Source organism: Vipera ursinii (assembly GCF_947247035.1).
Source record: "Vipera ursinii genome assembly, chromosome: 1".
Taxonomy (NCBI): Eukaryota; Metazoa; Chordata; class Lepidosauria; order Squamata; family Viperidae; genus Vipera; species Vipera ursinii.
In genome coordinates, this window is record NC_139512.1 from 335,182,816 (window position 1) to 335,210,800 (window position 27,985).

The following is a 27,985-nucleotide window of genomic DNA, read 5'->3' on the forward strand; positions in this document are numbered from 1 at the left end:
GAGCAACCGGCCGAAGGTAGGGCTGGCCTGGCCCGGTGCCTCTGGCGGCGGCGACGGGAGCAGGTTGGTCGATTTGAGGGGAGAAGGGAGGAGAGTGGGCCGCGCTGGGGCGATAGTCGCATCCGTTTTAACTTTCTTGTTCTCACGTGTGTGTGTGTGTATGTGTCCAATATATAAAAATATAAAAATAGGAGTTTATGGACCTTCCCTTCATTGCCTCTCCATCGAAGCTTCGGTTCCGGAAAGGGGGACGGAAAAGAATAAAGGGGACAGTAAAATAATGGCCCTTCTGCGTCTACCTGGCTGACTCCATGTGGCAAACGGCCCCTACTAACGGGAATAAAATGGAGGGGGTGTGACGCTCAGGTATCCACTGAGCCATTAGGCAAAAGATAGTAACAGCCCTTCGGATTAATCTGTCTCCTCCCAGGGACTAAAAACATGCTCAGGCCTTGTTGTTTTTTACGCCTTTTACTCCATTATATCCGTATTGTAGTTTTCTACTATAGAAACATTCTTCAGGAAATGGCGCGCCCCAGTATTAGCACAATAGCAGCCACTCGCTTCTAGCTTCCAATCAATATTATCCAGAGTAATATTGTGCCTGGTTCACACAATTAACCAATTATGGCTTGATGCAAAGGAGTGAACTGAGTCTTGGTATTATTCAAACTATTGGATAATTTATTGCATACTATGTTGTGTGAATCCAAGTTAAACATGTGTAACTCAGCCTTACTGGAGTACTGGAGAAAATATATCACATTGTGATGAGTAGGTCAGCAATTCTTGTACTTTTAATTATGTGCATTTATTTGTTTGCTTTATACCTGCTTTTCATTTGAAAGTTTTAAGGTGTGCATGTAGCATTTCCCCCTCTTAATTTGCCCCCCCCAACCTAGTGAGATTGGGCTGAAAAATTGTGACTGTCCCAAACTCACCTAGTGTCTTCCCAAGTACTAGTCCAACACTTTCATCACTACATCTCACTGGCTGTCTTCTATGAAAGTGAGAGTATTTACAGTAACCTGAATTTTGCAAGTGTTTCCATTACTTTTTTTGTTACATTTGTTCCCCAAACCCCCAATTGTTTAAAAATGCAGATTTTGCATGTGAGTGCTCTGTAGACCTATGTAAAGATAGTAGTTTGGCAGCTTTCTTCATTTCTAGCCAATACATTTTTGGTGTACATTGTATCAATTATTTCAACTGAGGTGTTTACACAAACCTCTATTATTAATTACACATTCAGAACCAGATGATGTATATGCAGATTTAAGTTTTTTGTTTCTAGATACAGAAATATTTTAAAATTGCACATCATCTTGGTGTACGGTATTTTACAAACAGCATGCTAAAATAATTAGTTTAAATACTCCTCCTCTTAGTGCAACTAAATCACAGTTTTCTTTGGTATCTGCTTCCATTCCTAAACCATTCTGTGACATTTACAAATTTAACCCTTCCTAACTCTTCATCCCCAGCTCTTGATTATTTATGAACTGGCCTGATATAGATCTATGGGTATCACAGTGCTTTATTACCTTCTTTTTATATATAGATGAACAGAAGACCTCTTACAGAAAAGGATAGCAGTAAGGAAAATTCTGCACATAAAAATATTTGACAGACCAAAGCCCTCTTCACAAATAACTTTGATTTCAAAGCTAGCACTGTAAAGGGACCTGGAGCCTGACAGTCAGTTAAATCAAGTAGTGTAACCTGTATCAATCTGACTAGGGACAGCTATGTCTCAAGTCCTCTTTGGTAAATGACCACAGGCATGTGGATTATATTCAAGCTGCTAAAATTCGACATCTTTCCAAAGGCAGGTTTGGAGTCAACTTTCAATACTGGGTTTGGCAAAAATGATGTTGGTAGTCTGGATCGAATAAGAAAATGTTAAATTTGAATGCTATTCTTATAGGAACTTCAGAATATAAGTTTTGTGATCCAGTAATTTGTTTTTATAAACTTGGGCTCAGTCGATATTGACTGAAGAGAGGGTTTTTTTGTGTGTTCTTATCATTATGATATGATAGTAAGGAATTTTAGGTAAAAAGGTGGCCATTTCATTTTGTTCTTTAGGAAATACTTCAAAACATATTGTAGGAGGATGAAACCACTCTGGTCACCGAGATTACGATGGAAATACGCTGTGGTGGCCTATTGTTCAGCTCCAAATTTGACTCTGGCAATTTGGCTCATGTTGAGAAAGTGGAACACCAGGAAGGTGATGGTGACAACAATTTGAACGGCAGTAACAGCATCAATACTTCTTCTGCCTCAGTGGTGTTTGGCAACTCCCTCCCCACTGCAGACTATGAATTCAATGTGTGGACCAAGCCAGATTGTGGTGACACAGAATATGAGAATGGGAACAGGTAAAAACAACATCCATATTTCTATTATATCTGCTGATTGTAGGAATAGAGCTGTCAAGGAAGCCATTCCTAACCCTTTTTATCTCACAAGCTTTCTATCTTTTTCCATTTAGTAATAGCAGAGTTGAACCTATCATTACTTTAGAAGCCTATTCTAAACAGACCAGAACTTATCACTTTTAATTTGATTTATATATTGATACATATATTTATGCCCAGAGACACATATATGTACACACACACATGCATGTATACATTACATATATTTATTTATTTATTTATTTATTTGATTTGTATACCGCCCTTCTCCCTAAGGACTCAGGGCGGTGAACAGTGACATAAATAACAGAATGGACAATACAGATATTGAAAACAAATTAAACCCTAATTTTGCCCAAATGCAGAAGATAGTTACCTTAAAACAATGATTACAACAGAACCCGTCAGACCAGACCGGATTGCTCAAACAGATATGTTTTTACACAAGCCAAGATCACCCCTACTCAGCTTAGGCTTCTGGGTGGGTCCAGCTTACAACAAGGAGCATCATGGCTTCTTGTTAACCCTGATAGCTGGGGCTAAGCCAGCATGGGATCTAGGTGGGCTTCAGGGGATGATGCACTAGGCCCCTTCGGGCTTGTGGCACCAAGCCCAGCTGTGGCTCCAGCAGCAGCAGCAGAAGGGCGCGTCCCGCCTCCGCGGACTTCCACGCCCATCATCCCCAGCGCCAACATCCCCCGGCCTGCCGTAGTGCCAAAAGCAGTTACCTACAATATAATAAATCTTACTCCAAGGCATCACAGTTTAAAATAGGCACAGGAAAATACCAGTGAAAAGGAAAATACAGGTTGGTAGACAGGAAAAGTAAATGACTTTCATTTGGATATAAGGTAGTTTGTTCTTTTAACAGAAAATTGGAGGTCAACTGTGAAAAAATATGTAGCCCATGACAGTTCCCATTTCCAAGTGTGCCTGGTCTTTCTGGGCAGAAATGCAGTTTATGGGATCTGAAGTGTAAATGATGGGTGGCTGTTGTCTAACTCTTCTGTGTCTTTCCCCTTCTTCCACAGATCCTGGTTTTACTTTAGTGTGAGGGGAGGAATACCTGGCAAGTTGATCAAGATTCATATTTTGAATATGAACAAGCAGACCAAACTTTATTCCCAGGGAATGACACCCTTAGTCAAGACAGTACCTGTCAAGCCCCGTTGGGAACGCATTCGTGAGCGACCTGCCTTTGAGGTAACTGCATAACATGGTACTCTGAGGAAAGATGTGCTGAGGTTGGGCTTAAATGCACGATTGTATCCTGATGGCCTCCAGAAAAAACGTATGACATGAACGTGACTTTCTTAAATGTGAGAGGTGGATGGAAAACTGAATTTATTTGAGCCACAATCAACTTGGGGCTTCAGAATAGAGGAATGGCAGAGGCAGTATCTAATTATCAGAAAGGGAAGCCTTGAGTGTTGATTAAGAGGTCCTGATACTATCTGCTTTGTGTTTCTATTGGACTGTTTCCTCCATGTTTCAAAAAGTTGGAATACATTAATTTATTCTCCCCTCTTCCACCTATCCCAGGATCCAATACCAGCTTGGTTTAATTTCAGGCTGTTTGGTTGAGTCACAGATATGTGCTTATATGATTCTTCTTACTGCTTAACAATATAAGAAAATGCATGTGTGCTTACACCACAGGATCCAATCTGGGTCGGTCACTGGGACCAGAGGTTGAGTTTTCTGAGCTTTGGATTCATGCTGGAGCCCATCAGTGAACTCTCTCCCCAGAATATGTGCTTTGGGCTATTCTGTACGTAATATTTATGTGGTACTGGTTTTGTGTGGCCAGTAATAGCAGAGTTGAACCTATCATCTGAGATCACTACTTTAGAAGCCTATTCTGTACATTACTTTAGAAGCCACACACAAGCAGGCACTACATAAATACTATGCATAAAATAGCCCAAAACACACATTCTGTTGAGAGAGAAATTCCCTGAGGATGGGCTCCAGCATGATTCCAAAAACTTGGAAGACTAAACCTCTGGTCCCGGTGACCGATTCAGATTGGATCCCGCAACATTATGCTGAGACATGTGTATTTGCCTTCATTCATGTGCTTACACTGCCCAAAAGAATAAAGAACAGTCTGTATATCATAGTTTTTCTAGATTGTTATTTTAACATCCTGGTGCAAACAGTATTTTAAGTTTATTTGTCTAAAATATCACAACAGGTGGGTTGTGTTGGGACAGTACAGTTGATAAAGGCAGTGATAATAATAATAATAATAATAATAATAATAATAATAATAATAATAATAATAATAATAATAATAATAATAATAATAATAATATAAAAATAATGGATATATCTGGCAGAGCTGGACATCTGATCCAGATAATACTAAAAAACTAAGGATTTGTGAAAACCAGAATTGCAGCAGGCTGGGAAGAACCTAGTGTCTGTCTGTGTCCTAAGTTGTCTGTAGTGCTTCGACTTGTACTGGTGATCATCCTTGGGCATTTTAACTCATGCAGATGGCGGAGACTCAGTTTGTCTTATCTTTTGTGCACCGATTTCTGGATTGTCGAGGAGCCACCACATACTTTGCCTTCTGCTATCCCTACTCATATACAGAATGCCAGGACATGCTGACACAGCTGGATGCCCACTTTACAGAATGCAGACATCTCTCTCCTAGCAGGTAACTCTAGTTTTGATACACTGCTACCATTCCCTTCCTAGCAAGTCTTATGTCCTATAGAGTCAGCTAGGAGAAATACTTTGTAAATTAAGCATATATATATACAAATGATTGTTTACCTGAAGTTACCTGAGTAAACGATAAGGAGGAAGGATCCATTTGGGAACAGAGTGGGTAACATTGTTCTGTTCAAACTGGGTCTTGGTGACATTCAAACCTTCCTCTATTAGTGCTAGGGCTTGATCACCAAGCTTAGGTTTGGAGATGGTTGAGCAAAATTTTCCATCTTATATTTGTTTAGTATTGTGGGTTTCTAGTGTGCAGGAAAATAGATCCTCTGTCCAAGCAACAGTTGTTATAGACTCAAGTTTTATGTAAATCACTTGTATCTCTTAGATTGTTTGTGTGAAGGCAGTTCTAACAAAGTTTATAAATTGAGTAAACAATTAGATACTGAATGCTAAGCTTTTTCTTATTTCCTATCCATTAGCACAAAAGAACTCTATTACAGTAATTCTCCTTAAACCCAGAACCTAAACTCAAATATGCAGATTCGTGGGAAATCAAAAAGAAATAATTAATACAAAATATCAGAAATGGACATCACCTTATAACATATGTAACCATAGTGTTGCTTGGCTTGGAATATTCTTGCTGTCATTCAGATCCCAAGAAGAGCCACAAAGTGCTATCTGTGTATGTTTCTAGTTAACCTAGTATTTTTTTTGTTAATTAAGAGTTTTTCTGCTCACATAAATATCAAAAAGTGCCTCTCTTGAATCTAACCAAAGGTGTCTACAGCTTGGTGTTAGTTACAGTGAGTGGGAATGATCCAAATGGTTTCAGGCAGATTTTTCTAGTTCTCTTGAAGTTGCTAAGGTTTTAATGTAGCTTCTTCTTTATGCAAAACTTCTGCTGTGTCAGTGACTTACAATCCTGTTCCTGAATCACTATTTAAGAACTTTTTAACTCTAAAAGGCAACTCATGGCTTGGATCATCAGTATTAAAAGTCCGAGTCTATTATAAAAGCCAGCAGGCCATCTCTTCTCTAAATAGTGTGTGTCCCCCCTAGAGTGTGGCTGCAGTGTTATTATTTATTCCTTTTATTCTTTACTTCCCCCTTTTATTGGTGGTGGTATTATTATTATTATTAGTAGTAGTATTATCATGATTATCTGTTGCCTTGCATGTACACCAGGTGCATCTGTACCGGAGAAGAATTCCTTGTGTGTCTACTGTCTAATCACACTTGGCCAATAAACTATTCAATTCAATTCAAATTAAATACAATACAGGTTCTAGTCAGAAATGAAGCTTTATTACAGAAAAGTTATGGCAGATCAGATTCATCTGTAACTATAAGCTGTATACATATAACAATACCTCCAACCAGATCATTTAAAAAGCTAGTGGTTGCATTGCTAAACTTTTTTTCATTTTCCTTTGTTTGTTGGTATTGTCCATTTAATTCAGTGTATCAGTTTATCCTGCAAATCCCCAAAATGGGTTAACTTAGTGATCAAATTAAATTTGTGGTGAGAGCCCAGCCCCAGAATATTCATGCAAACCATGCCCCTTGGTGGAAGAAGCCCCTTCTTAGAATGCCCTCTTCCTTATCGGACAGAATGGGTTTTCTGCTATTCATTGGGTCCTCTCCCATCTTTGTACCGAGGAATGATTGCCAGATACGTTTTACAACTTTTTCCCCAAAGAAAAATTTTCCCCATTTGCCCTCTTCTCTTTTTCTTGGCATTAAAACATATTTGTTTCAAAACATTTTGCTGGAGAGAGGTTTTATTCTTCTGTGTTTTTATCTGCAATACTTCCTACTGTGATCATTATATTTTTGCTGCTTCATTTTCTGTAGGATAATTTGGATACTATTAAACAAACAACAGGCATAAATATTTAAAATAAATAGATGACAACCAGGAGTTCTTCTGGAGCATGATGAGATAGTGTTCTTACTGGTTACTTATTCTTCCTCAATCCTTGTTGTCTCCTATTGTTGAGTGTACTTGCAGCTGTGGCAATAATAAAAAAGCAAAAATAGCTCTTTCAGAGTCCAGTTAAAAAAATCTCTGTGATCCTACACCGATTCTCTAGGAAAGAGGATAAAGAAAATGGAATATCTAAATGGAAAGAAATTCCTCACCGTATTAATCTTATTCTTTCCAACACACTTTGATAAAATTCTTGCCTTTTACTCAGTTTTTCTTATTCCTCTTTGGAAACACCTGGGCTTGTTTATTATTCAGAGAAGCTGGGATGATAAGATTGAATTAATGAAGAGGACTTGGCTGGGGGAATGGTCTGGAAAAGAAAAACTTAGCTAGACCCTTCTTTGCCCATCTAAACTAGTGTCCAACATTATGGCACAATTAGTCGGAGGGCAGGCGGAGACTCTAGAAAAGCTGAGGGGAAGCCGCGCCCCACCACCCACAGAGCAAGAAAGTGCCCTAGAGGAGGACGTGGAAAAGGGAAAAAGGCGGCGGCTCCACGCAGGGGGACACCGTAAGTGACTGCTTTGATTCCCTTGCCAGGCCTAGGTGATCTCCAGTGGGAGGTAGCTGACAGGCAAGATTCTTCATCGGGCCCCCAGAATTTTTAAAGAACTAAATGGTCAGTTTTTCCCCTCTCTCATCTCTTCTAGAAATAAAGTTATCTCAAAATGAGGCCCCATTGAAAGGCTGAGGCTACCAGAAAGTTCTTTCGGCCTTCCACTTCATATCAGTTTTCAGAACATCCGCTCAGGGAGTAGAAAACTTCGGGAATGGCTCGTTATTGCACAAGGATAACAAGCTGGACCAGATAGCTAAAATAATTCCGCTTGAGTGTTGGAATGATTCTTGGATCAAAGTCCAACAGAAAAAGGGACAAAAACGAGGAATGAAAACTAGCAATAGAGAGAATTCTCTAGGAGTTCCTTCCTCTTTTTTCCAAAGTAAAATCCTTAAAAGATTGTTTTGGGGGGGGCTTCCTTCTGGCCTTGTGTAAAGTTCTTTTTGGGGAGGAGACAGAAGTCAGTATGAGGATCCTTGAACAGAATTAAAGGGTGGTGCTCTTGGAGTAAATGAGAAACTACACTACACTGAATTGACCTTTCTATTCTTTTCATCTCCAGCTATCTGGATGCCATCTATTATCATCGGGAATTGTTGTGCTATTCCCTGGATAAGCTACGTGTGGAATTGCTCACCATCACATCATGTCATGGCATGCAGGAGAAGCGGGAGGCTCGACTGGAAAAGTTATTCCCAGACAAGAACACACCACGACCACACTGTTTTGTGGGAAAGAGAGTAAGTTAGTTGATGCGTGTGAGGTGTAGAATACACAGGTGTGGAAGCTGCTGAACTGGCTGTAATGCAATAGGTTATTCAGAAAGAGCCATGGGTCTACAACTGCTATGGACGAGATAGGCAGGCAGTTCTGACTGCCCATTCCTTATTTCAGTGGGGGATAAACCGTCAAGTGTCTTCCAACATTACCGTGTCATTGCTTTGCCCACATCAATCAAGATAATATAACACTTCTCCTTAGTTTGCTTCCTTGTCTTGTTGCTCTTCTTCTATGATCTCATCTAATTTTTTTTCTGATTTTTCATATTTCACATTGCTTTTTTGGATCTAATTACCTCTTCCTTATTTAATTGAAAAATCATCTTTGTAATTGCTTATTTATTTATCTCTCACATTTCTCTTTCACATTCTTTGTTCTTCTGGTGATCTGTGAGTTTCTATTTGCTTTTTGAATGCCTGTTTTTGAAACCTATCTTTTTCAAATGTTTTTCCCAATACTTTTAAGGCTCAAACTATTTCCTTTTGCTTCTCTCTTCCTCTTTTCTGTTTGTATCTTAGGGTGATCCTGAAGATAGTTCTCCCTCTTTAATTTCTGTGCTGTGACACTTAACAGTAAAGCAGTACTGATTATAAATAATTATGTCATAAACAGATGGGAAACAAAATTATTTTCAGGGCTTACGGTCATTAAGGAAAGCTAGAAAGCTTTTGATTTTGAAAGATCACCAATACTTTTGCATTTCTCCTCTTCCTGATCCCCTCACCCTGTGACAGGTATTCTTTCTGAGCAGCAGAGTGCATCCTGGGGAAACACCCTCCAGCTTTGTGTTCAATGGATTCCTGGAATTCATACTGAGGGAGGAGGATCCTCGGGCCCAAATGCTGCGTCGTATGTTTGTCTTTAAGCTCATCCCTATGCTAAATCCAGATGGAGTGATGCGAGGACACTATCGGTAAATATCCTGCAGACATGTAGGCTTTGGAGGATGGGTCTTGGACAGGAAGAAACTGGCTCCCTGTGACTGATTGTAATCTATCCACATTTAGCTTCTACAACAGATTGCTATTGCTTGGAGGCTGAGAAACAGCAACAGCCTAAGGCCAATAGATGTGGAGGGGGCACTCCTCCCTAGAGTAGATCCTTGTTTTTCCGCTTTGCCTTCCTCCAGTTATAAGGAAATTGTAGATTCAGATCAAAGACTTTAAATGTTCACATGAGCAATATCTGCTTTGCTCTCAAAACAACAGCCAGTCCAAATCTCTCAGCCTGTAAGGCTGCCTAGCCACTGATCTAATGAACAGAAAACTAGGATAGTCTGATGGTCATCAGTGTCTGTTCCATTTCACAGATACATTGTAATTGCCTCCTAGCTCCATATGTGGAGAGGACGGGGGCTGCTTGGATCTCTTAATCTAGGATACAAATTTAACTGAGCAGTCTGTAAATAATGTGGGACGTGGCAATATTGGCTGCAGAAGACAATAGTTGCAATTTCCCTTCCTTCACAAGTGGAAGAATGTCTTAATTTGTTTGCCACCTTGAGTTATTTGTAAAAATAATAAAAGCAGGAAAATAGATAGATAGATAGATAGATAGATAGATAGATAGATAGATAGATAGATAGATAGATAGATATTGTGTAGCAGTGTTCAAGATCCACAAGAGACATCTTTTCCCAGTCCCATTCATCATGATTTATTCTGCTTCCCACAGGACAGATGCTCGTGGAGTTAATTTGAATCGTCAGTATTTGAACCCTGATGCAGAGCTGCATCCTGCTGTGTATGGGGCCAAGGCTGTCATGCTCTATCACCATGTTCACAGCCGGATGCAGCCTGATTCTCCCGATTGGCGAACCTATGTCTCTCCGCTCAACACAAAAACAGCCAATCAACGTTCTACCCGCAAATGTCCCCATAGTGAAGACATCCCTCTTTCTGAGCTGGAAAAATCAAACAACCTTCGCAACTGTTCCAGAGAGTTCTGTATCTCCTCATCCCAGGACCTTGAAACCTCAGAGGTACCAGGAAGGAAAGACCATGATGTCTGGATCCTTTCAAAAGAACTGTTATCTGAGCACTGTGAGAATGAAGTTGAAAATCCTCCACCAGCCCCAGAAACCATCCCACCTCAACAGAGTGGTCTGGCTTACTATGTTGATCTGCATGGACATGCCTCTAAGCGTGGCTGTTTCATGTATGGGAACAACATTTCTGATGAGAACTACCAGGTGAGACATATTCTAGCAGCCCCTTGGACAACACAGGCAAAATTGGGGTTTTGCAGGAATAATTCTCTATTGTGTAATCCCAAGAACAAGACAGAAAGGATTACAGGCAGATAAAGAGTTCATATTTGGCTCCTACAGAATGAGTTTAGACTTACTAAGGATGTACAGATAAAGTGGCTTCAGGGACAAAACAAAAGGGGATGTTTTTGTGTACGCCTCTTTTGCTTTTCTCTCTAATTAACTTCTTTGTAGGACTGGGTTTGGAGTGTTACAACGACCCAGTGGGAAAGGGAGGGGCAAGCACACTATGCATGCATGTGCACACACAAATGTGGCTGCGTGTGCACGCGCACAAATGGGACTGTGGGCATGCACCCTCCGCAAATGGGGCTGCTAGCGCCAGCATATGGCTCGTGGGTCAGCTAGTGCCAGCATGTGGCTTGTGGCTCAGCTAGTGCTGGTGAGAGGCTCGTGGCTCGGCTAGCACTGGTGCAAGGGGGGTGAATGTGCACACCTGCGTGCGTGCATTGCCAGCCACTCATGCAGCCCAGTGGCCAAGAGGCTACAGCCCAGTAGTGGGCCACGGCCCATAAGTTGGGGACCTCTGGGTTACAGAATAGAATCAACTGAGATTCTCTGACTAAACCAATAAATATTTTCTTCAGGTGCCATTCAGACCAAAAGATGGTGTCAAGTTCCAATGTGTGTTGGTTCTCTTTTATAACTTCCATGCTGATGATGTTGTTTGACCATGACACACAGTCTTCTGAGGACTCCATGTACTGTGTTTGTTTTTTCAATTGTTAAACCTAATCACCATGAATTGCTTTCTCTAGTAGGCTGAATCTCTTTATTACTGTTTTCAGTTTCTTTGGCTAGAATAGATTGTTGCTTCCCAGCCAGTGTCTCTGACGAGAAGTAAAACTGCCTGTTTCTGTAGCATGTCGAAATAGGAAGAGATTTGTGTCTCTAGTTTCTCAATTGCTTTTACAGGTTGAAAATATGCTGTTTCCTAAGCTCATCTCCTTGAACTCTGCTCATTTTGATTTCACGGGGTGCAACTTTTCAGAGAAGAATATGTATGCTAAAGACAAGCGGGATGGACAATCAAAAGAGGGCAGTGGGCGTGTGGCCATTTATAAGGCCTCAGGCATCATTCACAGGTTTGTGCTTCAGTGAGATACTGCCTCATGATTGCAACCATTGGTTCTGTAGGTCTGTTCCTTTTCTCCCACTTCCATACCGCCCATGTCTACAGAATTCCTGCCACCTTAAGAATCTGCTAGATCAAATTGAAGCCAGAGAGAAGAAATTCCCACAAGTAGAGTAACGTTGAGAGAAAGCTCATTAGGGAATCCTGGCAGCATAAGTGGTAACTCTAGTGCCATGGAGTGAGTTTCCCAGTGCTAAATAGTTGGCCTCCTGAGGAAGGCTGGGATTTGTATAAACACTATTTCAAGTTGTATCTATAACAACATATGACAAGAATCCATATTTGAGCAGAGGTATATATTATTGCTTAGGATGATTACATGCTGATCCTTTTGGTGCTACCAACATATCTCTTTTTCATCTAGGAATAACATGAGGCCAAGGTCTTTACATTAGCATTTTGGTTGTTAGTGTTTTCAAACTTTGCAACTTTAAGATGTATGGGCTTCAACTCCCAGAATTCTCAGCCAGCTCCTTAAAAATTTCCCTGTAAAGGAGAGTTATAATAGATTGCTACCAGTTAGATTGACTTTTTTGATACATTCTAATTTGTCTACCTGGGGTGTATTTAGCTTTTCCACCTAGGACCTCTCTCTTAGGCTCAGCTCAGAAATCCAGAAGACAGAGCATTTAACAAATCTTGCATCAGTGCTAAATACAAGTAGTAGCTATACAACACTGTGGTCTGGCAGATGAGAAAAATTAAATAAAATTTTTGTTTTTAAGTTAGTGAAACCAAATATTTAGTTATAAAAAGATACTTACTGAAAAAAGAGGAACGCAGAAAAACAAGATTAAGCAACAACCATGAGTACAATCAATCTAGCTGAATTAGCTACTAATAATTAACTGCCCAAATCAGAGCTTGAATTTTAACACAATTAAAATTCACTGCAATTGGAGAAAAATCACTGGGGTCCCTTAAAGGCCCTCTCCTTTTGCTCCTATTGGTTGAATGCTATTCCAGGTGTATGGAAGATACAATGAAGAGAATTAAAAGAAAGCTGGCTTCTTTGGGGAATCACAGAATTGGAAGAGATCGCAAAGGTCATACAGTTCAGTCCATTGCTCTGTGCAGAGAAATGGATGCTTTTCTTAATCAGAGCAAGCAGAATGTTCCATTTCTGATGTCAAGAGTCTAACAGTAAACCATAATATTATTTGATGGCTGAATCTGTCTTTTTACTAACACATAGTTGAATAATAAAGTTGTTTTTTCCCCCAGTCATGCTATTGAATGAAAAAGTCTGGGAGAAAAAAATTATGAATTCAGTGTATTAAAACCTTTCATCATGGAGTTAGCTATCAGATGTTTTCAGAATGTGTCATATTAAAAACTAAGAATTAGTTCATAATTTGCATTAACATTATTAACCTTTTCCATCTGTTTTCTAGTTACACACTGGAATGCAATTACAACACAGGAAGATCAGTCAATACTGTTCCAGCAGCATGTCACGATAATGGGCGGGCAACGCCTCCTCCTCTCCCAACATTCCCATCCAAATACACCGTGGAACTGTTTGAGCAGGTATCTCAGGCCACCCCGGCCCAGATTCAGTGTTAGATTAAGTCACCATGTTCCAGGGCAGGTGGAAGAGTAGTCTAAACTCCTACACTAGGAAACCTCCTCCTATCCAGGGAGAAGTGGAAGCAGTATTTGCAAAGAGCTGTCAGGACTATTTATTTAGCCTATATGCAAGGGGGTGCAATGTCTTCACTCTGTCTTGCTCAAACCCTAAAGACAGAGACAACTCTTCATGCCATGATTAATTCAGAGGAAAGCCATTTGTAGCCTTTGGATCTTGGGGTTATAAAGTTGGCCAAATTGCAGATTCTTATGTCGCAAAGTTTCCCAGAACTTCAGCATTTCAGGGAGCTGTGCCGAGGATGTGTTTTTAGATTTTCTTGCTCTGGCTCTTCAGATTAAGGAGTAAGTGCTTGGATACTGTTCTTTCTTGAATGCCAACAAATCGCACATCACAGACTGAAAAGTGCAGCCACATGAAAAATCATTTATCATAAACTCATTGTGAGGGCTCCTTGAATACGGGCAGTTGATGGAACATCAGATGCTGCTGTAAAATATAAATGGTTAATTTTGATTTACTGCTGCTGTAAAATGTGAAGTGATTTACTTTGAGATTATCCATTCTCAGCAGAGCATAACAATGGCTCAGCAGTTAAAGACACTGAGCTTGGCAGCTGAAAAGCTGATAGTCCAGGTTTGAGACCCTAATGCCCTGTGACAGTGTGAGCTCCCATTATCCCCCAGCTCCTGCCACCCAGCGGTTCGAAAGCATGCAGATGTGAATAGATGAATAAGTACCACTTTGGTGGGAAGGTAACATCGTTCCATCCATCTCAGGTGTATAGCCATGAACACGGAAATGTCTTCAAACAGTGCTACCTCAGCTGAGAAACGGAGATAAGCACTTCCTAGAGTTGGACATGAATGGAAAGGGGAAACCCTTACCTTAAAATTGGGAAAATTGAACAATATGATGCCTTTACTAAGTGGGAAGCTGATTTACAATGAACAGCATAGGAATCATACTATGCCTGTTAAAGTGTTCTACCCAATATGCTGGGTCTTCAAGGTTTTTGGGTTTTTTTTGCTTTTGTGTACTCTGAAACATATAAGGCAAACGTGCAGTACACAAAAGAAATTTGGAATCATGGAATTGGCACACAATTTGGTACTGAAAGGACATGCTGGAGATTGGCTGGCCTTCAGTTTAATTGATGCCGGTGACAGGGTGCCTCAATGTTGTTTTCTTATTGATCAACATGATATAAGTTTAGGAAGCACATATTTAATAAAGCTCATCACCCTTTATTTGTAGGGGTAGACTTAGCAATTGTTTAAGGTGTGGGTATTTCCAGTTTTTGTTAAATGCAGGGTTCCTACTCTAGATTTAAAAACAAGCGGAAAAACAAGGCCTGAATTTTAACAATCTACTGCCATCCTCCATCTACAGGTTGGAAGGGCCTTAGCGATCGCAGCACTGGATATGGCAGAATGCAACCCCTGGCCTCGGATTGTCCTTTCTGAACACAGTTGCCTTAGCAATCTGCGTGCCTGGATGCTGAAACATGTGCGCAGCATGAGAGGAGTGACAGGCTACTCCAAGAGGAAGGGTACCAAAACCCCACCCAAGGGGGGCAAGTACGTGACCAGATGGGAATGTAGGTTCAGTGAAAAAAGTAAAGCTCATAGGAAATTGAACTGGAACAGGCAAAGGACTATAGCAGACATGTCAAACTCGCGATGTCACGTGACCTCGCGCCACATATTGGGACGGTTTTGCCATTGCCGGCAATGGGGTGGGCGCGGCTGGCCCGCGGGCTGGCAGTTTGACACCCCTGATCTATAGGAATTCAGGATTGCTTTCCACAAATCTTTCCCTGACTTTAGTCCTGGACTGCCGCAGTCTCTTTATTTGCAGCTTTGCTGCGTGGAAAGTATATCTGCCTGCACCAAATACCTGGAAAATTATTATACCCTTCCCTTCCCTTCCATTCCATTCAATTAGTCCTAATAATGGAATAGAATCTTTCTACCTGCAGATTATTTTGTCACAAAGCTTTTTAAAAAAATAATCTTTGAGAGAAGAGGTGTTTGTGGCATTTGAAACTGCACATATTACCTTGCATTTCCAATCCTTGTGACTGGAAAGAGAATAGAAGAAAGGCTAATATTCTAAAAAGGGGACCTGAGAAGTTAAATGATAACCCTGAAATCCTCACTGATTTATATTCAATTTGGAAGAATGCCTCCTCCTCTAACTTAACAACAGTTCTATTCAGATTTCAGAGAAGAAATGGTACTTTGTTCTAGTACTATTTTCTCCTATATTGTTTAGAAAAGGATTATATATGACCTGCATTATTCTCTTCTAATACCTGCACTGGAGAGAACACTGCAATACATTTTTTTAGCAATGAAATGATTGGAACTACATTTAAGAAACATGGCAAATTTATCCTGTGTTAACAGATGTTAACAGATATGTTGCTTTGTATTTTGTTTTGTATCTGATTCCCTTTCGACTCCTGCTGATTGCCTTGACAAGTCCCTGAACTTTATTGGAAGTGATTTGCCTTTGCCTTTTTCTAGGACTGAGATTGAGTGACCTAGCTGGCTTATCTAAAGTGGGACTAAAACCCAATCTCCCGGTTTCTAGCCTGATAGCTATAACTACACATCAAACTAGCTATCACTGTATATTTTATTTTATTTTATTTTAGGTTTAGCTTTTTTTCAGACCCACTTAGACGCTTTGATTCTACCCTGAATTAAGAGATTATAGAGTTGTAAAAAAAGACCACCTCAAGATGTTGAACATATTTAATATTCCTTCCACCTCCTATTTTCCCCACAACATTCTGTGAGATGAGTTGGGCTGAGGGAATTTATTTTATGGTGTTTTTTCAGGTTTATATGTCTGACCATCTTAAAACAACTCTGGGCAGCTTATAATAACACTATAAGAATATATAAAAACTAAAAACCAAAAATCAATCTCCCAGGGTGCTGTAACAACTGTCCTTAAGCTCCATCACTCTAGCTTAGTGCCTGGGTAAGGAGCGGGGTTTAAAGAAAAAGGACGTGAGCAGGAGAGGAATAGACTAACAGTTGAGAGTTGTATATGGGAACTCAGACACTGTGCTTAAGCACCATGCAAAAGTTTTCAGAAGGACTACTTTAGAATAAGTCTTTATATCTCAGATGCAAAAAAATAACTTGCAGGGGCATTGTGGAAAGAGTTGCGCTGTCTCTGATTCTTTTTTTTAATATATATATTTTCTCCCAGTGGGATTTCTGCTTCCAGCTCAGAGAATTCTCTCTGCCGAGCCAGGAGCTTCAGTAATGGTAGTGTCAATCAACAAGCTACTCCTCAGGTCAAGACCTCGCCCAGCTTCACCTTCAGCTCCTCTCACACCCCTGCCTCCTTGGGGGGCTTGGGGCAGAGCCCTCGGAAAGGTGCCTCAAGGGTGCTGGCCCTTGTGCGAGGTAAGCTGCCTAACGAATCTGTGCTGGGAGCATTCAGATGGATCTGGGAATGGATGTGCTGTGGAAAGAGGCAGCCTTAAAAGAACGTTGTTTCTTCTTAATTTTTCTCACAAAATAAACACATACAAGAATCTTGCCATCCAAGCCCCCTTTTTCCTTTCACATTTCACGTGATACTTGCATATAGCACTGGATAGAGATGTCACTTGATAAAGTTGTGAACTACTGCCTCATGAGACAGCTGCAGGAACATGGCCTTCTCTAGCAATATGTTGGGTACTTTGAAAAAAGGTTACGGAGCCTCCTCTTTTCAACCTCTCATGAGATATACTCTGTTCTATCCCTTCAGGCTGTTGTTTTGTATTAATTGATTTCACCCTACTGAGAAGCTTTAGGGTAGTGTCTATGCCAATTAATTTTGTCCCCGGTATAACTTATTAAACTAATAGGGGATAAAGTTCATCAGGAGTATTTATTCATAAAGCAAGGATCCGAGTCTGAATTCTTCAGCTCTAAATCCCACCCTAATATATATAATGAGGGGGTAGCAAACTGTATCATACTAGAAAAATCTCCCCTTATATATAAGGTGTACCAGGTAAGATCCAAGGTGACCCAGTCAGTGGATGAATACCACACTCATGATGATCTTTTCTCTTGGGTGAAAACAAATATTTGAGTATATAAGGTAACATTCTGCCTGGCATTGACAAACAATATAACTATAGGTAATTAGTGGTTTAGTATATTAAATGAACTCAGAAGATTGGTTACTTAGATAACATGTTGACTGTGTTGTGTAAATGCATCATTGTATCACTTAAACTCTGCATTGGTAAAGCTTAGAGAGGACAAATACTCAGCTATTCTTCTACTTGGCATCTTTACTTGCTACTGCTGCAAAAGAAAAAAATGTCAACATTTGACAAGTCTTAAGGAGGAAGGAATCAGTAAATGCAAGGAATCTCTCTGTTTTGTGTTGCTCAGCAAATGTATCTGTACTTTCTATAACTGGCTCCCTTCCCCAAGCAACACCCTGCTGACTTTGTAACGTAGAGTGAAGATGGCCTACAGACTCCCCAGACTCCTGCAGCACAATATAAGCACCAGTCTCTGCATGTGGTGGAGGGCAGAAGAAATTGGCATCCTTGCAAGGATGAAATGTTGTCAGCTTTTCTGAAACTTGAGCTTTCCAGTAATATCTTGGGTTATTCTGCCTTGTTCCTGAAAAGACCAGTTCAGCCTGTCCAAATCTTGTACATTTGTCTGGGCATGTGCCCAAGTACACACACACATTGCAGGCATATTTTCCATGGATGCAGTAGCACTAAGTATGCAATACAGTTCTCCATTTTGTCACAGTGTAATAGTCTATAGGAAGGGTCCACAACTCCCAGGCCACAGACCAGTACCAGTCAGCGGCATGTTAGGAACCGGGCCACACAAGCAATGGGTGAGCGAGCAACATCTATGCATGCTTGGGATCAGAGTTGCACCACCACCCGGTCCATGGAAAAATTGCCTTCCACGAAACCAGTTCCTGGTTCCAGAAAGGTTGAGGACCTGGTCTATAGCAATACACTCTGAAACAATGATACTGGACTTAGTTGAAAAGAAGATAAAAAAAGGTCTCTTGCTATGCTACTGTCGATAAGCTTCTTTCACTGAGGGATGATGCATAGTTAATTTCTGTAAAGGAAGAAGTAGAACTTAAGGGATAGTGATACCAAGACCTTTCAGAGCTGGCATTTTGCTTGTCCCTCATCCTACTTAGAACCTCGAGTTCAGGAGAAGAGGCGCCATCAGCACCAGACCTTGCTACGAGCTGCTGTGAGCAGCATCCAGGCACCCACCCTCCCTTGTTCCACCAGAAACGCCTCTCATCTCCAGCTGGCTCCCAGCCTAGGCTCCTGCTCCCTTCCAACTACTATCAACATACCAGGTTTGTATGCCACTTTGCCTCTCTCCCTTTGCCAAAGAGTGCCTCTACAACAGAAATCAAATGGACTGTTGGGAGTATGCCAGGAGAAGAGAGATAAGTGATGTAACAGGTGTAACAGGTCACTTACTGTTGACCCGTTCCTTCTAGATGTCAGTTGAGTAATTACCTGAGTAATTAAGGGTAAGCATAGCCATTCAACTCACAGTTTCTTGCAAGGTTGGTTGGAAAAAACGTTTACTGATACTAAACATAATTGGGGGATGAGAGAGATGTTTGACATTGAAGTTGGACAGACCATTCCATTTACAGGGGCCTATTCATTTTTTCCCCATTCACCCACTCAAGCGGTTCCAATCAAAAAAAAATAATAATCAGAGAGAGAAGGCTGTTATTCCTGAGCAGAACTGGAACTAACATCACTGTGATCTTAATGGTGGGTAAAAGCAGCATGACTTTAAAAAGTTCACTATATGCTTCCAGGACAGTTTACTTATTCAGCTTACTCTATATCATTTGGAAGAAATGTTAGGCTTTCTCAAATAGGTTTTTACCTATATAACTCAACTCAAGAGCCTTGGTGGAGCAGTGGGCTAATGCCTCCTTAAGTAACACCAGCTGCCTGCAATTAGTGCAGGTTCAAGTCCCACCAGGCTCAAGGTTGACTCAGCCTTCCATCCTTCCGAGGTAGGTAAAATGAGGACCCAGATAGTTGGGGGCAATAAGCTGACTTTGTAATAATGCCGCTTGGGGGGGGGGCGAAAGCCCTAATAAGCAGGCATATACATAGAATGAAGGCTATTGCCAAGCACATTGGTTTGTGCTTAAATTGTAAGTCGCCCTGAGTTTGGAGAAGGGCAGGATATAAATGGGATTTTTTAAAAAAAGAGTAATATATATATTTAAACTCAATATCTCAAACAATTAAAAATCTTGGGAGGGAAGAAACGGAGGCAAAGAAGGTTTGTTTGAGCCAAATCTGTATCAGCTTACAGTCTTAGGTGGCAGTAATATATAAACAAACCAGCAAATTGGGTCCAATCAGTGATGGAGGTGTGATAAGCTATACCAGGGACTCAGCAATTTGAGAAAAAGAAACAAGCAAATGAGCCTCTGTTCTTTAAAATACAACATTGAACTTTTGAATTTATTTTGGTTTGACTGAAAATAAGAATTATTCAAATATGCTTCTGTCTTCAAGCTTTCTTAAGGATTCGGCCCAGAAATTGACTTTTTTCCCCACTGTTCACTAAGGAAGATACAGCCTCTCTCCCAATTTCTTGCCTCCATATGTATAGGCATGGTCACATTTGAAAAATATAGATTGTATTTTATTTGCAGACAAAAGAAATATAAAATCATCACCTGAATAGAATCGAACATCTGTGAAATCCACTATCCAGCCAAATGGTCCAGATCAGGGATGTCAAACTGCCGGCCTATGGGTCAGATGCGTCATCCGGAAGCCTCGCCCACCCCATTGCCGACAATGGCAAAATAGTCCCGATACGTCTCGCTACGTCATGTGACATCGCGAGTTTGACATGTCTGGTCTAGATTTTTTATATATTTTGCTTTGTAATATTCATTGGCTGTATTTATGCTACTCTCCCACAACTTAAACTAATTTATTCAATTTACTCAATTTTCTTTGCTGAACACATCAAACTATGAATTAATTATATAAGCAGAAATTACATAACATGCCAGATTAAATAGCCTCTTACTAGTTTGCGGGTCCGTGGTATTCGCCTTGATGGAACTAATGTGTTGGAAGTGAGCAGCTGTCCTGATTTCAGCAAGTCTCTTATGAAAACTCATCACAGTCCCTTTGCATCTTGACTGAAATCACTGTCCCAAACAATACAGCCAAGCCAATATTATTCTGAGGGATCTGATATAACAAACCTCCATGCTTCTGTTAAGGATATCATTCCGACACTCCTAAGTATTATTGATATCATAGCTCCAAACAAGCCAAACAGAAGCAAAATCTGCCGGAGTTTTGGTATTAGTATTGCTTTTTCTGCAACTGATTGCCAATCAAATCGCAACTAAGAATTAAGAGTCTAGGGAGTTCAGCTTAATGAACTTCCTCATTTACTTTTCTTTCATTGATCATGCAGGACCCAGCTGCACCAGCCTACGTACAGCTGCTAAGGCTAGCACTGAGCATGTCCCTGAGGAGCTGAAGCCTCCACCTTGTGGCCTAGCATTGCTACAGGTAAAGGGCAGTGATTACATTGGTACACAGAGCTTGATTGCCATGGGTAGATAGTATTCCCCTAGGCTGCTAGTCTGTTTAGGGCTTTCCTTACAGTAGAGATCAATCACTGGGCTGTTAAAAGAGTTGTCTGGCATTACCAAACTTTAAGAACACATTGTAGGACCCCTCTAGCACAGTGATTTCTTATCATCAATATCAGCTGTACCAGTACTGTGGTAGCATTGGACATACAAGCTTTACGTGCAATTCGTGTCTTGCCGATACTGTCCCAACTGGTTTCTCTTTCTCCATGCAGAACTTTTCAAGACGGCTGAACAATGAAAAACTATCAGAAACTACTAGGTAATAGCAACTAGAAGATTAAAAAAAATAGTTTTATAAACTGGGGTAGAAATAAGATCTGTACGATTTCCCCTTTTGTGCCTACCAACGTGGAAGGACCAAGTCTGGAAGAGCTTCATATTAAGTCATCTGTAAGCTAGAAAACTAACACCATTCTAGAAATTGTGCATATACTTAGTGCTGTCCAGCATTCCCTTAGGATTCCTAAGGTTCCTTGTTATTGGTTGACTATGATGCACAACTTCCAACAAAGTATTTTCCTTGCAGTTTAGATATACTGATGCCTCGGCCAAGCCGGATCCCCATACGCAGGAGACCAGTAGGACAAACTCAACACTTACTGAGATTTCATAGCTGCAGTGATGACTCTTCCCTCAAGGTGTGGAAATATGCACCACCAGAGATACCAGCACAAAGTTCCTTGCCAGGTAGGCTCTTGCAAGGCATTCTGTATTGTTACCAAGCCTGCTGTTTGTCCTTTTTGGACAGTCCCTCAGATTTTCCATACTAGATAGTGGCAACAGATACAACCTTGTTTCTCTCCCTACAGAATTTCAACTGGAAATGCCAGTAACGAGTCAGAAGGAAGAATCACTTTTTATGTGCAACCCTCCCAAAGTTTTGCTGGATGAGGTATGGGGAGGAGGGAGCTCGGCAAAGCCAGCTGCTGCTGCAACCCTTACCTGCAGCCGCTGCCATCCCCTTGAACCCTTGTCTTGTAGACAGAAGAAGAAGAAGCAACGCCTTTACCGTTGTATAGGCAGTAGCCACCCTCCTTATTGAAACTTTGGGGCACTATAGCTGCAGTTGACATCATTAGTCCCCTGAGCCAGCTCTCTCTGTTGCAGCATCTGCCTGGGCGACCAGATTCCCCCCAACTCACCTACCGCAAGATCCTGTCTTTCTGCACTGAGGCCTGACTTGCCAGTGGGGGCACAACAGCTGCAGCCCATGTGCTCTAGCGCCTCAAGTGCCACCACCCCACGGCATGCCAGCTGACTCCAACTCATTCCTTGGTGTGGAAGAAACCTCTTGAGACCCTTCTTGTTGGCACTTGATGAGTTCGTGATCCAATCACCCACCCACCCCCTTCCTCTCCTCTTTTAAATCAAAACTGCTTTTTAGAACAGCAGCCAGTGGTTCTGGCTTTGAGACTGCCAGGAATAAGGGCCTCACATCACATCTTTTTTTGTAGCCAGCTACACAAGACATTGAAGGCTTAAAGGAAAATGGGCCCCCGACTCTTTCCCAGGAATCCTCATCTAAATCTGGGACTCCATCTAATTTGTTTTTTGTGAAGGAGGTGCCTTTCAAAAAAAAAAAAGAAGCAAACCAGCTAATTGTAAGAAGCTGTGTAGGGTGCGTGTATGACATATGGAAAGCATAACATGATCAGCTCCTCCTGGTCTGACTACAGCCTAGTACCGCGGCCAAGACCCTTCCTCCAATGTTATTTCCACCACTGTACATAATTGGTTGCTAGGTTGGAAGCTATTTTTGAAACAAGTTTGTCTTATAACATGTTTCTATTAATAAATTGCATTTGTCAGAAAAACAAAAGAAATCCTACTGCCTTTTGAAGTGTGTGTGTGTGTGTGTGTGTGTTGTGTATAAGAGAGACTGATGGTTAGAATCTGCTTTGGGAAGCGATGCAAAGGTAACAAGTCTTTTGATACAGAAAATGAAGTGTATTCTCCAGTCATTTATTATCTTCAGGATTTCAACAAAGCCAAGTACAGCTATAGCGTCTGGGCCTTCGTGTGCTGATGGCTCTGCATTCTGTCAAGAGAAAAGGAGGGGTGGGTGTGAGATAACCACTGCATCTCGATCGGGGGTCGGGTGGACGGGGGGGGGGAGGGAAAGTGCAGCTGAATTACCTTTGGGGATGGGGGTAAGGAGGGGACGCTCCGGTCATTCCGCTCACTCCTGCTTCTTCGGATTGTTGACGGCCACGTAGTGATAAAGGACGACCAGGAGAAACAGCGAGACTCCAAGCATATTGGCAAAGATAGCCAGCTGCACGTCCGTCACCATCCTGCCGGAGAAAAGCCGAGAGATTAGTCCGCCACGGCCAGTGCTTTGGCCGCCGGAAGGCTTGGAAGGGCCAGAAGGGACGACGGGGCCCTAGGAGTCCCTCAGCGGCGGTCGCAAGTGAGCCGAGGCGTGGCAAGGCCGATTCGACTGGAGCCAACGCCGCTCACCTCTCGGTTTGGGCAGCCCCCTCCCCCACCGTCCTCCTTGCGTCTTCCGAAGGCTCAGGCCGGCGACGTCAAGACACGCCGCTCTTTCCTTCCGCTCTCTAGAAAAGCTGCGGGGTAAAGGGGAACGGAAACCACCGAGTTCCGGAAGTACTGAAGAGACGCCTCTTTCCGTCGTGTCCTCGCGCACCGCCCTCGGCGCAGGGAGTCGAATTGCGCCTGGACCGCGTGACCGGGCGCCTCCCCCCGCCCCCCGGCGGCTGAAAGGGAAAGCGTGCCCGCCCCCTCCCTCAGGCCGTCCTACAGGCGAGTCCAGCTGGTGGCGTCTCTCCGTGACGCCCTCTCTCCAATCCCTCAAAAGTGTCAAATGGAAATGCAACACGCGCGTTTCAATTTATCTTTAAAAGGTGTGTCATTTAGGTAAGATATTTATATCCTCCGGGCGGCTTACACAAATCAGCCAACCGGCCAATTAAAAATAAAAGCAAATTCTCAGCAATGGACAGGGAATTCTGGGAATTGAAGTCCACACATTTAAAAGTTTGCCTAGGTCAGGGGTCGGCAACCTCGGCTCTTTTATGACTCGTGGGCTTCAACTCCCAGAATTCCTGAGCCAGCACGAGTCATAAAAGAGCCAGTCCACGAGTCATAAAAGAGCCGAGGTTGCCGACCCCTGGCCTAGGTCCTACTCCTATATAAAGGTAAAGGTTCCCCCGCACATGCATGCTAGTCATTCTGACTCTAGGGGCCGGTGCTCATCTCCGTTTCAAAGCCGAAGAGCCAGCGCTTGTCCGAGGACGTCTCCATGGTCATGTGGCCGGCATGACTAGACGCCAAAGGCGCACAGAACGCTGTTACCTTCCCACCATAGTGGTCCCTATTTTTCTACTTGCATTTTTATGTGCTTTCGAACTGCTAGGTTGGCAGAAGCTGGGACGAGTAACAGGCGCTCACTCTGTTACGCGGCACTCAGGATTTGACCCGCCAAACTGCCGACCTTCTGATCGACAAGCTCAGCATCCTAACCCACTGAGCCACCGCGTCCCTATATAGAATCTATAATATCGGCTGTCTATCCTAGCTTGAGAAGGAAAATTAAAATGGGCAACTATGGGGAAAAAAGTTCTCAATTTTATCTGCAAGTCTTTATAAAAGAGTGGGAAGCCAAAGCCAAAGTGATATGTTTCATTAGTATAGAAAAGCTGGATAGTTCAGATTTTCAACAGAACTATAGGTGATTGAAACTGCTTCTGGTACTAATGAGTTAATTGTTCTTTCCCTGGGGTCCCCTTGAAGGATGCTAGATGTAGGCTGTAGATATAACTCTTGGGTTATATTCCAGCATCCCAGCACAATTTAGGAAACAAAGATTATTCTACTTCTACAGTATTCTTTGGAACTACTGTAGAAAAAAATAGCTTGAAGGGTTTATTTCAAATTCACAGTATATTGTAGGTATGCTGTATTCCCTGAAAAGTGGGGAAATATATTCTGGTTTATGAGAAATTAAGACACCTAATGAGAAGGAAGGACTCACTGGAGAAGAGCCTAATGCTGGGAAAGATTGAGAAGAACGGGATGACAGAGAATGAAGTGGCTGGATGGAGTCACTGAAGCAGTAGGCGTGAGCTTAAATGGACTCCAGAAGATGGTAGAGGACAGGAAGACCTGAAGGAACATTGTCCATAGGGTCGCGAAGGGTCGGACACGACTTCACAGCTAACAACAAACAACAACAAAGACACCATATGCTACATGACAGGAAAACAAGACTGCAGCGTTTTCCAAGACAGGAAAAAGGGAACCTACAATAGTGAACCACAAGATGGGGCTGCCATCACACACAAATATTTCAGCATAGGCTATAAGTTTATTTTGATGAATTTTACTAAGACAACAAAATGAAACTCCATTAAAGTACTCAGTGACAGGTTATTCTGTGTAATAAAACATGGTAACATGATAGAACTGTTCCAGTATTTGAAGGCTGCCACAAAGAAGAGGGGCCAACCTATTCTCCAAAGCATCTGAAGGCAGGACAAGAAGCAACGGATGGAAAGTAGTCAGGGAGAAAAGCAACCTAGAACTAAGGAGAAACTTCCTGATAGCAAAAACAATTAATCAGTGAAATGACTTGCCTCTAGAAGTTGTGAGTGCTCCAACACAGGAAGTTTTTAAGACGAGATTGGGCAACCATTTGTCTGAAATGGTAGGGGGTTGAGCAGGGAGTTGGTCTAGAACAGGGGTGTCCAACTGCCGACCCGCAGGCAGGTTTCATCATACTGAAGCCGCACCCACCCCATTGCCAGCAATGCAAAAAGAGTCGCGATACATCGTGATACGTGACATGATGTGACGAGTTTAACACCCATGGTCTAGAAGACCTGCAAGATCCCTTCCAAGTCTGTTATTCTGTTACAACCACAGCAACACTGAAACAGTCACAACTTCTTGAATAAAATTGGTCAGGACATCATGGAAATTTCAATTCCACAGCAGTTATGGGTCCTGGATTTTTTACGCATTAGGTGATTAGGTGATAATTCTTTAAATTAAGAAATTGTTACACTATAATGTACTGTTTTGGCTGACAGTACCAACAGATAAACACAGTGAGAATTTTAGTACTATATAGTAGAACTGGTAAAAGAAGTTGTGTGCACTTGTTTTAAGAAATCAAACAAACTGAAGCCTTGAAATTATTCTAAGCTATTCATGAATAATTATTCAAGCCTACACTCCTAAAAGTTAACTCAGATTTATACCCTGGCCTTAGGTGGCGGCCAATAGGTTTAAAGCAACCTATTGCCGCCCTAGAGGCAGCCAATGGCGGTGCTGGAGACAGGTTGTCTGAGGAGCTGGGAGCCATTAGCCAGCTTCCCTGCTTGAGCAACCTTCCAGCATTTAATCCACGTGATATTCCTTTAGCAAGACAAAGCCCAATACATTACAGTAATGAAGCTGCAGCTGTCAGCACAGGCTCCAATTGTGGATTATTATTTTTTACCTTATGGGATGTGATTGTTTCAGACACAAGTATGGTAATGAATGCACTGCATACATTTGTGTGCAACATCCAGATTTATCCATGGACTTCAACCTTCAAGTGGTATTGTGCAATCTGAAGGTTGAAGTCCATGGATAAATTTGGATTTTGGGCACAAATGAACAGCATATATTTCAACTGTTTTAACAATCACACAGTGTTTCTAAGCAAAACATGTTAATCTGAAGATCAGTATACTAAGTAGTTAATTCAAAATGTTTCGACCTTTAAAGCAGGGGTCCCCAAACCCCCGTCCATGGATTGGCACCAGGCTGTGGCATGCCAGAAACCAGGCCATGCAAACAAGTGAAGCCCCATCCACGGGATGCAGGCAGCACACAAAACCACTCCTCCTCCGGTCCACGGAAAAACCTCACTCCACGAAACCGGTCTCTGGTGCCCAAAAGGTTGGGGGCCACTGCTTTAAAACTCTAAATAGGATGAGGTTACCTAATGGGTGCCTCCTCCTAAATGTACCTACCCAGACCTTAGGATCTTCTAATCCTCCAGATCCCCCCCACCAAAGGAAGTGAGGTGGGTCTTTACAAAGGGACAGAGCTTCTTTGCTTGCAACTCTTTTATGGAATTCCCACCACCATCAAAGAGGCTTCATTAACACCCACATTAGTATAATTTTAACACTAAGTGAATAACTTCTTGTTTTCCTATGCTTTTTAACTGGCTTGAAATTGTGTTTTAATTTGTATTGTTTTAGGTGTTAAATGACTGCCTTGCTGCCACTTACTTTCTATGGGGTTTCACGTTGCATTTTATTTACAAAATATAGAATTGGAAGGGAACTTGGATGTCTTCTAATCCCATCCCTGCCCAAGCAGGAGACTGTACCATTCCAGACAAATGGCTGTCCAATCTCTTCTTAAAACCTCCAATGCTGGAGCACACAGAACTTCTGACGGCAAGATGTTCCACAAATTAATTGCTCTCGCTGTCTGGAAATTTTTCTTTAATTCTACATTGTTTTTTTTTTGATAAGTGTCCATCCATTACTTTTTGTCTTGCCCTCAGGTGCTTTAGAGAATAGGTTGTCCCCCTCTTCTTTCTTCTTCAATACTAGAAGAATTTGTTTTAATTGGATAGTTGAGGCAACTAGCATCTCTGCCTTTGGCCAGATCAGACCATTGCCATAGTCAAGGTGTTAAGAAAAATACTTTAAAACTTAGATGAGGCCAAGTTAGGGAAATACTTTTCTTGCTAGATACCTTTAGGATTAGAATTTGGAGATAGACCATGTAGATTTCATGTAGATATCATGGACAATAATTGTTGATAGGCTGAATTTTCACAATATATTTAAGGCTGCTATTGAATTAGCATGTTTTCTGGGCTTGGATAATACATTGAAAGTTCAATGATTTTTT

At 41.7% G+C, this 27,985-nt stretch overlaps 2 protein-coding genes across 7 annotated transcripts; one reads left to right on the plus strand and one right to left on the minus strand.

The window, feature by feature from the left end:
• AGBL5 (AGBL carboxypeptidase 5) lies at positions 1 to 22,916 on the plus strand. 5 transcript variants are annotated; one of them, XM_083360540.1, is made up of 18 exons: positions 1 to 63; positions 2,089 to 2,384; positions 3,455 to 3,626; positions 4,925 to 5,091; positions 7,454 to 7,606; positions 8,217 to 8,394; positions 9,169 to 9,347; positions 10,109 to 10,625; positions 11,619 to 11,788; positions 13,233 to 13,368; positions 14,819 to 15,006; positions 16,655 to 16,854; positions 18,629 to 18,796; positions 20,920 to 21,017; positions 21,316 to 21,362; positions 21,630 to 21,790; positions 21,913 to 21,995; positions 22,211 to 22,916. In XM_083360540.1, the coding sequence occupies exons 2-18, from the start codon at positions 2,146 to 2,148 to the stop codon at positions 22,280 to 22,282; spliced, it is 2,928 nt and encodes a 975-aa protein (XP_083216666.1). In that variant the 5' UTR covers positions 1 to 63; positions 2,089 to 2,145; the 3' UTR covers positions 22,283 to 22,916. The 5 variants fall into 5 exon arrangements, with proteins under 5 accessions (XP_083216666.1, XP_083216664.1, XP_083216668.1 ...); XM_083360538.1 differs by having other exon boundaries at positions 21,913 to 22,916; XM_083360542.1 differs by lacking the exon at positions 7,454 to 7,606.
• A 128-nt stretch (positions 22,917 to 23,044) lies between these two features.
• Positions 23,045 to 23,766, minus strand: OST4 (oligosaccharyltransferase complex subunit 4, non-catalytic). 2 transcript variants are annotated; one of them, XR_014492265.1, is made up of 3 exons: positions 23,564 to 23,766; positions 23,240 to 23,397; positions 23,045 to 23,141 (listed from the first exon to the last, which is right to left on the minus strand). XR_014492265.1 is itself a non-coding variant. In XM_083360847.1 (2 exons), exon 1 carries the CDS (start codon positions 23,394 to 23,396, stop codon positions 23,283 to 23,285), a length of 114 nt encoding a protein of 37 aa, XP_083216973.1. In that variant the 5' UTR covers position 23,397; the 3' UTR covers positions 23,045 to 23,141; positions 23,240 to 23,282. The 2 variants fall into 2 exon arrangements, 1 of the variants encoding a protein (XP_083216973.1); XM_083360847.1 differs by lacking the exon at positions 23,564 to 23,766.
• Positions 23,767 to 27,985: the final 4,219 nt, after the last annotated feature.